The 14,804-nt window shown below is 48.1% G+C and overlaps 1 protein-coding gene across 3 annotated transcripts in view; it reads left to right on the top strand.

The window, feature by feature from the left end:
* Positions 1-11,962, top strand: part of SHISA6 (shisa family member 6) — a 327,051-nt gene extending 315,089 nt beyond the window's left edge. For all 3 annotated transcript variants that reach the window (XM_011933247.1, XM_011933246.1, XM_011933245.1), the window contains 2 exons: positions 3,666-3,818; positions 5,674-11,962. In XM_011933247.1, coding sequence (XP_011788637.1) covers positions 3,666-3,818; positions 5,674-6,224 — 704 coding nt within the window. In that variant the 3' untranslated portion in view covers positions 6,225-11,962. The remainder of the gene's footprint in view (positions 1-3,665; positions 3,819-5,673) is intronic.
* Positions 11,963-14,804: the final 2,842 nt, after the last annotated feature.

Below are 14,804 nucleotides of genomic sequence, written 5' to 3'. Positions count from 1 at the left end.
CCTTGACATAAACAGAAAGGAGCTAGACCCATTTCTACTTGCCACAGACCCATTTCTACTTACCACCTGTATCACTTCTTACAGTCACAAATTCCGTATGTCCACAGCAAGGAGTGGAACCCCCTCCTTTGCTCAAAACTATCTGTGATGTCATTTACGAAGGACATGAGACTTGGTTAAACTGTATTGATCCTCCCCAAACTAATTAAGATTTGATAAAACTCAAAACTGATTTGGGCTTCAGCCTCTTGGCAGAAAAAAAAAGAGGCTGAAAATTGTTGACTGGAGGAGTGTTAGCATAGTGCCCAAGGGTTATAAAACCATGTTTCCCTCTTAGGTTATAATATCCTCCCACCAGATCACAGCTGAACAGAGAAAACCTATGTTTGGCACCTTCTCAAGACTTGATAGAACATAAGACAGCCATGTAAATTGTGAACTATCAGTCATGTTTGTCTCTTTGCTGTGAAAGAGTGAAAATATCATTAAGCTTTTAGTGAGAGAGAAACTCAAAACAATGATAAATCCTACAGGCCACCTGGTAGAGAGACCTACCGTTGTCATGTCAGATTATGGTGTGCCTCAGCATTGAAGCTGAGGGATATTATAATTAGGAGGAGGAGATGGGAATATTTTCATGTGCTATGCTCCAGGTAGAAATAAATGATGAAAGCAGTAGTACGATCAGATTTATCAGGTTGTGGGGTCTAAAAAGTTAGCACTGGGAGAAACTGGGGAGATCAGTGAAAAGAGGTTGATACCAGTGGTGATGCTGACATTGGGAAAAGAAAGGACAGTTGAGATATGAAACCTTTTGAAGAAAGAATTAGAGAAACTTCCTTACTAACTGAATATGGCTGAGAGCCAATGATGACATTGATTAGCAAAATGAGGGTTTTATTGACACAATCGAAGGAATCAGAAAAACTGCCAGTATGTATAGGGGATGGAGTTGTCAGTGAGTTTGGATCTGCACACCTGGAGTTTGCAAGCAAAAATATTCAACAGGCAGGAATGCAGACGTGAAGTCTGGAGGAAGGTTAGAGCTGAAGATGTGAGTGAAGCTTTGGAGGCAGTAACAGAAGCCTCAGGAGTGGGGGCACTCTGCACTGAAAGAGCAGTGCAGAAGGCAAAGGCAGGGAGCCTGGGGGATGCCCACAGTAATTACGCAGCCAAAGGAAGAACCAGAAAAGGCATGCAAGGAGAGCTCCCACTTGCTCAGTCACACTCTGAAAGAACAACTACCAAGCTGATTTTTCCCCAGAAGAAGCCAACACAAGCAGACTCCTGAATACAACAGTAGGAGCCATTCTTCCCTCCTTTCTCTTCCTGTCTTCTCTTTTCCAACCAGTGCAGGGAGATGGGAGTTGATGAGACCCGGTCCCTGCCCTTGAGCAGCTCACAATGTAGTGGGAGTAGAGTTTTCTCTGCATTGCTTTCTTGAATGTTCCCTTCTTTCCCAGGAGCTGGCAGAGTGACTATCAAGAGAGGAGGGGGCCTGAGTCTACTTAATTAGTTCTCTACAAAGAGCATTAATTGGATCCTTATTCTGGGCCAAGCACTATGAAGGAATCAAAAGAATTGGAAAGCAAAGCCCTGCTGTCAAGGAGATTGCAATATTTGGAGATCCACAATCCTAACTCAAGTCAAATTATTAGAGATCAGTTAGATACTAAACTGGGTGGAACTGACTAGAAGAGCAATACAGGCTTAAAGAACAGATACTATAGGCTAAAAAGATGGGACATTGGCACAGCAAAACGTCTTGAGTGAGGGGGGAATTTCATAGAGAAGAGTAAAGGAGGCATTGCCATAGGAGGGAGACTGTGCAACGGTGATCCCATGAAGGCAGAAGGCAAGGGAGAGCTGGCCTTGGCTCAGGGGTATGTTCTGGAACACAGTGGCAGAACAAGAGTATCCAGAAAGATTGCATTTGGAAGTGGGTGAGCTGAGTGATGCTTTGTTGAAAGCATAATGCCAACAGGCAGAAGGAGGTTCCTTCTTCTCCAGCATGGCCAAAGTGAAGAGGCAAGTGCTGAGAGATGAGTGGCTATTACCCCCTCTGAGGAGCAGCACTCCCAAGTTCCTCTCACTCCACTTTCTGGCATCTGTCCTAATGCATGCCAGGGAGGCTCTTTCTGTACAGCATGTTCTGATGGAGATGTAGAGCACCCCTCACCCCCTCACATATGTCCTGAGCTGGCATGAACACCAGCTCACTGGCTGAGCTTTCCTGGCTCAGTCCCCAGTGTTGGGGGGGACAATGAAGGCAGGAAGGAATAGGGAAGCCAGGAGTCCCCAGTGCTTGGGGCTGCCCTTGGACAATGCCTAGAGGGCTTCTTTCTCTCCCACCTCTCACATAGTCCACAGAATTCATGCTTTCCATGGTTCTGCACTCTCTTTGCCAAGAGGTGTGGCAGTCCTCCTGCACATTCGTCTAAAGTTAGAGCCTGCCCCCTCTCAGAACTTCTTTGGCCTTGAGGTGTCCCAAACCAAAGAGGACTGAGGAATGACACAGCGAGACTATAGCTGCCCAACTGTCTCACTTGGCAACTGTCTCACTTCTGGTAATATTACCCCCATTTCCCATGGCAGCCACTCATTGACTTCTTGTTGTGGCTTCTCCTCCTCAAGTCCATGAAGCACTGAGGCATGCTGGTCTTCTTCCCCAGGATCTCCAGCTCTTTCTGTCCCCTCATCCTCACTGCCTCCCTCACCAGCCCTGCATGCCCCCTCTCCTCTCCTGTGTCACTCATCTGGCCCTGAGCTCAGCACACATTGCACTGTGCTCCCATCAGCCACCCTCTCATCTCCCTTTCACCTTTTCTTCCAATTTTTCCTTCCATTCTTTTCCCCAGGTCTGGCATTGAACAACACTCCTTTCTATCTCTTCAGATTCTTGCATCTCAATGCTCTAACTCAGTGGAAGGAAGAAGAAAGTGGGGATGATGTGCTATGCATTTTTGTCTAGGTTCTTTCCTCCAGCAGCTTAGAAATGGCTAAGGGGGGCTTCAGAGAAAGGAATCAGAGTAAGATAAAATAGCTCTGTGACTCACTGTGGCTTGTCAGGTGCAGGGCTTGGAGAGGGGAAAAGGGGCTACATGAGCTGTGCAAGGATGCCATGGACAGAGAATGGGTTGAGTCTCAGTGGAGCTGAGTCCAGGACCCAGTTCTCCTATGGGTACATAAATCACAGAAGTCACTCCATGTCCTCCAACTCAGATTTTTCTGAACTTGAGAGCTAGGTTTGCCTAAAGCTATTAGGAAAAGGACAGCACTTTTATACAGAAGTAGATGATTTTTATGATGCTCCTCAGCTCCATCAGGCTTACGTTTTCAGCAGATAACCCAGAGATGTACTGGGAGAGAATTCCCTCCACAGACTCAAGAGTCGAGTCTCCCATTCACAGAATGGTAAAATCTCTTGGTGGTGGCTAAAACAGCATCTGCCCCTAGGCTTACTGACAACTGGAACTGAGCATGAGGGAAACTGAGTCAACAGTATCACCAAGCTATGTCCAAGCACGGAGGAGGTCCAGGAAAGCAGATGGGGACTCGAATCAGGGGTGAGGCAGAAAGCAGGGGAATAGAACCTATAGCTGTCCCCTTTGCCTGCCACAGACATGGTCCTCATTAACACAAAACACCCCTCCCTTTTCTTGCAGAGAAGCCACGGATGAACAACATCCTGACATCAGCCACCGAGCCCTATGACCTCTCCTTCTCCCGCTCTTTCCAGAACTTGGCCCACCTGCCCCCATCCTACGAGTCTGCAGTAAAGACCAACCCCAGCAAGTATTCATCTCTGAAGAGGTTAAGTAAGTCGAATTTCCCCCAAGTTGAGGTCTGTCTCTGGGGCTCCAAGATATCTTCCTATGCCACATTCTCTTGCCCCATACCCCATAGGACAGCTGTCAGATCCCAAGAATAAAGAAGGAGTTGCAAGATGGGAGAAGAGAATAGACAAGCTCTTAGTTTTTGTTCCTTATGGACTGAGTCCATCCTTCCCATACATAGAAAGGCGGCCATGGAATCCTCAGATTCAAATCCCCATAGGAGACAGCCCTCTAACTCATGTACCAGTTTAACTGCAGGAGAAAGCCTTCCCCCAGTCCCGCACACATCTGCTTTCTTCAAACCATGGGCCTTCCTTTCTGTATACCCTATACTGGATAGAGGCTAGCAATGGCCAGAGCTTTCTCTGAGACCTTTCCCAGAGAACCACAAACCAGCTCCCTCCCCAACCCAGCCAACAGTGTCTTGAGGACCTGAGATCCTTCACCTCCCATGCATACACCCCATTTCATCAGTCCAATCCAGTTTATCCAGTGATGCCAGCTCTGCCTCTGGAGTCCGGGGAGACTCTGGGCATCAATAGGTTGAAGATACAAAAATGTCAAAAAAAAGTTCCCTAAAGGACAGCTCTTCCTCTCTGGCTTTCTGGCCTTGGACTTTCTCCTCCCATTTTCCCATGAGTCTCTTTTGATGACCACCCAATGGCAGTAGGAGCCTCAAGGGGTGAGCATTTGCTTGAAAGCTTCAGGGTAACCTACCCTGACAGCAGTGCAGCCTAAGTCCACATCAGCCACCTCCATAGTGAGACGCAGAGTCTCTAGCTAGAGATGGGACTGTCTGATAACCTGAGGAATCATCCCGAGGTGATGAAATTTGGCTCAGGAGGAAGGATACCTGTCAGCGATCCTGCTGCGTCAACTGAAGAGCAGGCAGAATTCCCACACTTTTGCAGAGATCTAGAAGGCCATGTGTAGGAGGCCTCATTTCTGAAATTCGGAGCAATGCAGGTTTATGTATAACCTGCAAGTTCAAGTAGGTGTCTGTGTAGCATGCAAGTTCTGGGCAAATTCAAGGGTAGAGAGAGCAGTGTGAGCTTAGGAGGGCCTGCTGGATAGAGAGGAAGGCGGAGCATCTACATGAGGCGCACGTCTAAGATTACTCCAACCTGCTTGCGTTACGGGCACAGGTGGAGCGTGTGTAGGCTGATTATGTGGCTGCGTGGGGACTGGAGGCCCATGCATTGGCTTTCTGTGCATTGCCTGTTACTACAGAGAAGGTGTTATGATGTTCCTAAGGTACCAGTTAAACATTTTCACAAGTGTTTCCTAGTCTGAGCACCTTACTTTATTCTAGCAGGAGTCTGGCTCTGGATCTCAACAGAAAGCTTCTGGAGCTGCTATTTGGATGTTTCAGTAAGACAGATAGCCATTCTGTTTCAGGACCATGGTGTGGTAGATACGGCCCAGGACCAGGGGGGAGTTCAGGGACTTGAGCTTGCCATCAACTTTGCCCTGAACATGCTGGGGATTCTGAGGAAGTCCCTTAACATATCCCTCCTCAAGGTGGTCCATGTACCAGAGACTTTTAGCATTGCCTGAGAGCTGGTTAGAGATGCAAACTCTTGGGCCCACCCAAGACCCACTGAATTAGAATCTGCATTTAACAAGCCCCCAGAGAATGGTTTGCACATTCAGTGGGAAAACACACCCTTCACCCGTCTGAGCCTCCAGGTCCTAATACATAACTAAAGAAGTTTGACTGTATTATCCCTGAAGATTGACAGGTCTGTGATGGAGCAGGAGGGGTGCAGGGTTCTATCTGCGTCCTGGCTGCAGGGTCACCCCAGTTGCCTTCTCTTACTCTGTCTCTCCCCTGCAGCCGACAAGGAGGCTGACGAGTATTACATGAGGCGGCGGCACCTGCCTGACCTGGCTGCCCGCGGCACCCTCCCCCTCAATGTCATCCAGATGTCCCAACAGAAACCGTTGCCACGGGAACGACCCCGCCGGCCCATCCGGGCCATGTCCCAGGACAGGGTCCTGTCCCCGGATCGAGGCCTGGCAGATGAGTTCAGCATGCCGTACGACCGCATCCTGTCCGACGAGCAGCTGCTCTCCACGGAGCGCCTGCACTCCCAGGACCCGCTGCTGTCCCCGGAGCGGACGACCTTTCCCGAGCAGTCGCTGTCCAGGGCCATCTCGCACACGGACGTCTTTGTGTCCACACCCGTGCTGGACCGCTACCGCATGAGCAAGATGCACTCTCATCCCAGTGCCTCCAATAACTCGTACGCCACCCTGGGCCAGAGCCAGACGGCAGCCAAGCGTCATGCCTTTGCCTCGCGCAGACACAACACAGTGGAGCAGCTGCACTATATCCCGGGCCACCACACCTGCTACACAGCCAGCAAGACCGAAGTGACCGTGTGACCGGTGGGGCAGGGCTGGGGCTGCTGGGCGTGGCAGAGCAGAGCAGGGGCCAGGAGGGGCCGGGAGCAGAGCTTCTAGCCTTGCCACTCTCCCTTCCCTTGTCCCCTCTGTAGGAAGTGGGGGTGGGCCACCTTTGCCCAAAAAGCCATACCCCCGGGGACAGAGCCCCGATGGCCTGGTTCAATACGCTTAGATCCAGGACCAAGAGCAATCGCCCTTGCTCCTCCAGAAGAGTCAACGGGGAGTGAGGAGGGGGTCAGGCCCCATTCTCACCCCCGACCACCTTCGCCAACTCCCTTTCCATCCCGCGCCTCCTTCTCCCCGTCTGGGGGACTCAACTGCAGGTTCTGTCAGCAAAGAGACCCCTGCTTGACCATGGTCCGAAGCTGTCTGGATTTGAAGGGGTCAGCGGGTCCAATCAGTGGGCTGACCGAATAGGCTACTCGGTCTCATTCATTTACCTAGAACCGCATCACAGAAATCTTCTAGTGCCTAAAAACTGCCTGCTCGCTCTCTCAGAGCCAGGGAGCTGCTGTGTCCATAAGCACAATAATGATTCTTTTCTTGCCTGCTGAAACTCTCTGGTCCCCACTGAGTGGCCCTTCCTTTGCTGACCCCTGAGGGCCCAACCCTGGCCCTGCGCCCCCTCCCCTCAACCCCAGGACCCAGAGGGGTTCCCTTCCTTCAGCTGCCTCCCCATTGGTGGGAACTCTGCCCCCTTCCAGCTGGCTGCCCGCCCATAAGGACCCTGGGCCTGTCCTTTTTGGGGGCTGTGCTCCTCCCCTGGCCCTGAGGATTTCACCCTTGAGTTCTCTGGGGTTTTGGCTGTAGCCGTCCCAGAGGGGAGTAGCGATGGGGTGCTGGCCCTCCCAGACACCCGATCATCTCCACACTCCCTCCAGGCTTCTAGACCTGACCATGACTGCCACTCAGGCCACCTTCTCCATCCCTGCTCTGCTCCCAGGAGGCACCTGCGGTGGCCAGAGAGCCAGGATGGGGAAGGCCACTGTGATGTGCAGGGTCTTGGGCTCAACATTCGCATCCTGCAGGGCTCCACCTGTTCACACATGCACCTCTGGCAGGACCCAGGCAGAGGTTTCTAGAGAGCGGCTCTTCAGCCCCCAGACAAGGAGGATGAGAGGTGGTTGTCCTGCACTCTGTCCGCCTCTCCTTCCTTCTCCATCTCTGTCTACCTGCTCAGTTCAGAGCTCACTCCTACTGCCTGTCTCCCCTTCCCTTACATCCTCCCTGCAACTTCATTCCCCCTGGCTGTTCCTTCTTCAGATCTGTGCCTCCCCTGGATCAAAAGGACAAAGACCTATTAGCAAAAGCAAACAATGGTCCCCCAGGCGACTGGCCTAAGGGCTAACTGGGCAGGTACCCACAGCATGGTCCCTTTCTGCAGGCACTGGGGCACCTGGTAGACCATGGTCCTCAGCTCTGTTGGGGGGGCCACTACTGCCTGCCCACCTCAGCCTCTTCCCCACCTCCAGCCTGGGGGTGGGCATGGTGTGACTTCCTCCTGGGGAGCTGACAGTGAATTCAGCAGCATCCGCTCCCCCAAGACCAGAGAGCCTGGTGGGGGAAAGAAGGGATTCCCTCATTCTCAGGGCCAGGGTACCCACTGGGTTGGGGCTGGGGGAATCAACTCCAGACTACTGGGTGAAGGTGTGATCCTTAAAACAGTCAGATCCAACAGCAGTACCCTTATAAAAGGGGTTTTACCTGCCCTCAATTCTGCCCTCATGGCCCTTTAAAAAGGCAAGTGTAGAAGGAGAATTTCTCAGTGTCAGCCCTGGAGATTTTTAATCTAACCAATTCCACAAACCACAGAGAAAGCAATGGACTGTTTCCTTTCACTGATTTCAAGAGTTCCAAAGCTCTCATCTCCATCTCCCCTCCCCAGGGTGTGCTTCCCAACAGGAACAGGAAACCATCACATGGGTCTTAGGGGGATGGAGGTTGGGGGTTGTGAAAGCCACCCTCAGCCCCCACACTGGGGACGCATTCCTAGTAACCCTTGGTAGGCCAAGGACTATCCTCTCCGCTTTCCTCCCCACAGACACATAAACCTTCTTAAGGGCTGGTCCCCAGGGGTTTATAAGAGTTTGTTCCAGAAGGTGAGGCTAAGAGGGTTGGAAAGGAAGAAGTGAGTCTGAATAGAGCTGGTGGCTCCCAGCTGGGCCCGTGAGCCCAGCACCTTTGAATCCTCTAATCTGTGGCCGTCCCTTGAAGGCAGGATGCTGGTGGTGAGGGGAAAGGACCTGAGTGGCTGAGAATGCCCCTCCCCGGTGTCTACATGCAGGTACACACCAAACCAGAAAGCTGATCCCATCTCCAGTGTCAAAGCTTCTCAGCACCAAGTTCTGCAGCCCCCAGGGTGACACTTTTCCCCAGGGGTCCTCCCCAAGCCCTGTCTCTGACAGGGTTTCTGTCTGTCTCAGGGGTTGTTGACGGGTTGATTCCAAGACATTTCTCATCCCAGCCTTACCACTGTCTGGGTGAAAGTCTCTAATGTCAGTTGGGTTGGAAAATTCTACTGCAATGGTTACTTCTTTTCAAGGATTTCTTCTGTTTCACCTTTGGGTCTAGAAGCAAGGAATGGAGGGAGGGAGAGAGGGAAGATAGGAGGGAAGGAGGGAAGAAAAAAGAAATAGAGATAGGTCTACAAACTTGCTCCAATTCAGTCCCTCATTTCAAAATCCCAAAAACTATGTCATAACTGAGACACAGAGGTATCCCATTTATTCAGCTGTCCCATCCATCTTTATGGAACAAGCAAAGCCACATCACTAGGCAAGTTCACGTAGCAGATAAAAGAGGCTTCTGGGGCTAGAACCTAGATGCCATGATTTCTAGCCCAAGCAGGCTGGTGGCCTCTATCATACATAGAAGTACCATCTACCCCTACAGTAAAAGCCTCCTCCACCTCACAAAGGAAGCCTAAATCCCAAGATTTCCTTCTCCTTGTTTTATTAATTCTTTCACATCTCTATTGCTCTAACAGGAATGCACTGGAATCTGCACAGGTTCCCTCCTGCCCTGAAAGTTCTATCTGGTCTCCTTGGCCTCTGATGGCATTGAAGCTCTCACAATCCCTCCTGCACCTCCACCTTCCCTGTCTTGCTCCAAGCTCCTGGCTCCATGCCTTCCTGAGTCAAAAAGGCTTTGCCAAGAATTCCTTCACCTCCTAACCGAGCTTCTGCCCTCAGGGCTCCCCAGTGTCTTGGGAGTGTCTTGGGCCACGCGTCTGCCTCTTAGAAAGTTCCAACCTTGCCCCCAATTCAAATTTCTCCTCCCCTCTTTCCACTCTCACTTCCAGAAACTCCTGATTTCCAGAAAAACCCAGATTTCCATGCCAGGTCACTCATTCCTTCCTCTCATCTCCCTCTTCCTCCTTCTATCTTCCTCCATTCCTAATTTCTTTTCCCTGGTCTTCCTATAATCTCCAGCTCAAAAAATCAGAGCTCTCAATGAAAACAATGGAAGAATAAGACATTCTTCGGGTCTTCTATTTGCCTCATTGGTGTATCCTTTATCTCCTGCCCCTGTGAGTTGATACCCCAGTGCACAGAGCCAAGGGCTTTCCCCATCTGAGCTCTGGGAAGAAGGGAATGGAGCTCTGGGTTTGAGATGTCATGGCCTGTCATGGTCAGTTTGGTTCCTGATGCTAGCAAGTCCCCTGAAGCTCCCAACCCAGCCTGATGTTAGCCCAGAAGCTCCTGCTCTGGCCAAAGACTACTATCCTTGAGGGTTCTCAGCCACTGCTCCAAAACACCTGCCCCTTCCTGCTTGTGTATGTCACCTATCTGCCTTTGTCCACAAAGACTTGAGGGCCTCCTGAGTCTCCAAGCATGGAGGAATATCCACGCCAACATCCCTGCCATCAAACTCAGTCCATTTTCTTCAGAGACACCTTGTCTGTCACCAGCCTCCACCCTCATATTCCTTCCACAAGCAACTGTACACCTAACCCAAGTTAAAAATGAAAGGGCTGCCAATCACTCGGACTCCAGAAGAGGCCTGTTCTGAGAAAAGCTGGCATGTTACCTCCCACATACATTTCCTGTCATCCTCTCCAAATCTGGGAAATTTTGCTCTGGAGTATTTTCAAGAAAGCGCATTGTGTTTTAATGAAGTATTTTTCAGGGTTCAAATGTTATTTTTTATAAATGCAGCATTTTAATGGCAAATTCAATATGAAGGACATGTCTTCCTGGGCTCTATATTTGATTTTGGAAGGCAGCATACTCTAGGAGAAAAAAAAGCACAGGGCTGAGGCTCTGGAGACACAGCTTCCAGCCCTGGCTTTGTCTTCAAGGGGGAGTCATGTTCCCCACTCAGTGCCTCAGTTTCCCCATCTGTAAAATGAGGGGCTTTGACTAGATGAGCTCTGAAGTTTCATCCAGCTCTTACATTGTAGGGCTTTCATTCCCTGCCAGCACCTGCTTTCCCCGTTGCTCCCCACCTCCACTGAGCTGCACACATCCCACAACGCCTGCCCCACAGCAATGTCCTCAGATGTCCTGGACCGCACTCCTCACTAGAGCCTGGGGTGGACCTGATGGGCTCGGCCACCCAGGGATGCCCTCGTACCTGAAGTTTAAGGGCGTAACCATTCAATAGGTCACCGACTGTGTGCCGTGGAAGCCCTCTTGTAGAGACACACCTAAACCATCCTAAGTGGCTGTGAAATTCTGGGGAATCCTGAGTTTGGAGTTTCCATTTTGGATACGGTCCTTATAGCTGGAGGGAGGCGGTTCCAATTTCAGAGAGGGAGCTGGCTGGAGAGAAAGGTCTGGAGGTTTGCCCACAAAGGCATGAAGTTTATACTTGAGGGCAGCTGGGAAATTCATTTCAAGCTGCAGAGGGACATGTGCGTAGGCTCTTGTGTGGTAATGAACGTCATGATATCCCACTCTGGAATGTGCGTCCTGAAGACCAAGTCTGGACACTGAGGCTCCATTCCAACTGGAGGAGAAGGCATCACTCACTATTTGGGTTGCTAGGAAGGGGCACTCACCCCATCCTAGTACCTTTCTAGCCCTTCCTCATGACATTACCGTCCTCCCGGTGAAGGCTTATGAAGCAAGAATGGAGAGTCCAAGTTTGTTATCATCAAACCCATCTTGTAAATCAGGAAACACATTAACCTTCCATCAGTCAGAGAAATGCTGTGGCTGTGTGCTTCCTTAATGCTCTCCCTCCTGAGGGAGGAGAAGACCCTGCTCAACTTTGCTGCCCACCCTGCAGTGACCCCTGAATGCCACGCCATGGGAGGACTCATTCATTGGCTTCATAGTGGCAAATATTCCTCTAGTTCTATAACCCAACTAGACATTTTGTAGTAAAGAATTCTTGAAATTCTCTAATAAAAAGCAATTCTTACTGTAATATTTTTAGTTTGGGGACACAATTTCCTAAGGGGGGATTAATGAACATTTTTATGCATTAGCCCAATTTATGAATTTCATGTTTATTATATGGTAGCACTGATGAAAAGTACCTTTCTATCTGTATCTTTGCAGTTTCTTTGTTACTCATACATAAGCTTCATGGTGAGCAGTGTTCTAGTAACTGCTTCTCTGTACAAATCTCATCGTTCTACTTACCTGTCAAAGCACATTCTACATGTACTGTAAACAAATACACTTTAGTAAGATTTAGTCTTAAGGATTTTTCCACTTTTGTCAGTAACAGATATTTATGGATTAAAAAATAAAGCCGTTTCAACATAACGTGTGTCTCCTTAAGTAGCCAGGTGCTGACTTTTATAGAGTCAAAACCAAAAGTTATTAAAAAGCAAGAAAGAGTGCAGAAGGTCATTGGAGTTGGGGGCAGAAGCAAAGATTAACTACAAATAGGAGCTAGAGAACTGTGAGGGTGAAAAGAGTGTTTTAAATACTGGATTGTGCTGATGGTTGTACAACTGCATAAAATTTACCAAAAATCACAAAAGTTTATACTTGCAATGGGTGACTGTTATGGTTACCAATTAAACCACAATAATGCTTTCTACAATGAATACTATGAGGAATGTGGGAAGACAGGCATCGGACAAGTGTCAATGGACAACGTATACTAATTCAAAGTAGAATTATTAGGTTGGTGTAAAAGTAATTGAGGTTTTTGCCATTACAAGTTGAAATGGCTTTATTTTATAATTAAAAGTTTTTGCCATTAAAAGTAAAGGCAGAAACCTCAATTACTTTTGGACTGACCTAATAGAAGTTCTGGCTCCTTATCCATCCTCATTTAGCCCAGGACTATTTAATATTCTTGGACATTAGGTCTTAGTCTGATCTTTGAGTTAGTTCTTGTAGTTACCATGGGTAACTGGAGTACAGCCAGTTAAGTATCCAGGCCATTTAGCCCAGAGAATCAAATTGCACCATGAAAATTGATTTAGATTTGGAGTTTTGCTGAAGACTCTCTTTTTCTGGACATGTTTTTAATATTATTTCTTTGGCACATATTCACTTTTGCTGTTAAAGTCATCTGTTTTCTGTTTCTGAATTTTCACCAGAACCTCAATACCAGCGGGCTCAGGTTCAGCAAACAAAGTATTGCCAAACAGGACAGTTGTCTAAACACCCAACTTCAGCACTTCCACAGTTCCTAGAAACCACAGTCAGTCACACTCTCTTGCCAACTCCCCAACTCCCTTGTAAATAAAATCCTTCTCATTGAAGGCACTGGACTTATTCCCAAAAATCCTCTCATTCTCTCCTGTCATTGACATTCATTACCTAGGACAAAGTTACAAACCTGTTTATTATTGTACATTATAACCCATAACCACACATACTCTGAAATGTATTTACTCATTACAACAATCACTATCGCAGTGCAATTACATGTAAGTTATAGTGTCTAACCTATTATGACTCATAGCAAGTATACACACATACACATATACATATTACAAGTACAAGAAAGACTCATTAATCTATATCCATTATTGGAAAGAACCCCCATTCCCCTAAAAAAAAAAAACCAAATTCTGAATTGGGGAATTTTTTTAGTGAAGTGTAATTTAATTATAATGCTTAAACATAATGACTAAATTAGACTGAAACATGTTCCCTAATAGAAACTCTCAGGAAATATTCCTTATTGAATATGTAAGAATAACATGTGACTAAAATTAAAATGGTCAAGAGTTGTGGATCAGAGAGCTCTCAATATGCTTTAATGGTGCTTCTAAAATACTTTAAAAGACTATTTTCTTAAATAGGCTAAATATCTCCCTTTAAATATTCTTAACTTTAACAATTTGTTCAGCTTTTTCTCTTTGGTCCTCAAAAGTAAACCTCCATTCAGACCCTGACCACAACTGTCACTAATTCCAAATTGGTGAAATCTGAATGAATGAGGTTTTAATACACCATCATTAATAAGCCAAGGCCAACAAAAAACTCACATTGGAAGCTGAGATTCTAGGAGTTTTGGGCAGCTTTCCACCTGCAGTGTCACTTTGGACACTAATTTTCTTCTTTCTCCTCTCTGGTTTAGCATGAGAATGAAGCTCAAAACCTCTAGGGAGTAGCAAGAAAGATTTCCTTCAAGGATCTAAGAAGACCTAGGACACTCACTGTTTGGGCTACAAATGTTACGAATGGAAACCGAGAAAGGGTTTGGGAGCGGAGGCCGGAAAAGGGGTGCCTTGAAAGTACCAGAATAAGGGAATCAATGACTTTTATGTGCTGGATGTGCTGGCCAATGTCATCTCTGGGCCTTGGTTTTCTCATCTGTAACCACCGGAGAATTCCATAGACTCAAGATCCTTCCAGTGTCTGATATTTTATTACTTAATTATCACAAAACAATACTCACATTGTATCTGGGCTTCTAGGTAGCTGAAAGAGCTTGTGAAGCACCCATCCTGCTGTCTTCCTCAGCCCTGTCCATCTTAACTTTCCCATCCCTATCAAAACAGGATGCAGTTGAAGAGTACTGGACTGGAAGTGAGGGGATCTTGTTTCTTGTACCGGCTTGGCCAAAATTTTGTTGTGTGATCTGGAAAAACTTATTTCTCCTCTTCAAATCTCAATATTCTCATTTAAAACAAAATGAGTAGTCCAGACCAGGCAGTCTTCTTTTTTTTTTTTTTTTCCTTTTTGAGGAGTCTCCCTCTGTTGCCCAGGCTGGAGTGCAGTGGCACGATCTTGGCTCACTGCAAGCTCCACCTCCCAGGTTCATGCCATTCTCCTGCCTCAGCCTCCCGAGTAGCTGGGACTACAGGGGCCCGCCATCGCGCCCAGCTAATTTTTTGTATTTTTAATAGAGGCGGGGTTTCACCGTGTTAGCCAGAATGGTCTCGATCTCCTAACCTCCTGATCCACCCGCCTCGGCCTCCCAAAGTGCTGGGATTACAGCCGTGAGCCACTGCGCCTGGCTGATAATTTTTGTTTTTTAATTTAAGAATGTCAAGTCAAATATTGAGAGTAGAATAAGGAGAATTGCTTCAATTTAGAAAATAGCCTTACTGGCCGGGCGCGGTGGCTCAAGCCTGTAATCCCAGCACTTTGGGAGGCCGAGATGGGCGGATCACGAGGTCAGGAGATCGAGACCATCCTG

Source organism: Colobus angolensis, unplaced genomic scaffold (assembly GCF_000951035.1).
Source record: "Colobus angolensis palliatus isolate OR3802 unplaced genomic scaffold, Cang.pa_1.0 Scaffold125, whole genome shotgun sequence".
Lineage (NCBI taxonomy): Eukaryota > Metazoa > Chordata > Mammalia > Primates > Cercopithecidae > Colobus > Colobus angolensis.
Note: the sequence above shows the minus strand (reverse complement) of the source record. Positions and strands in the feature narration are given on the sequence as shown.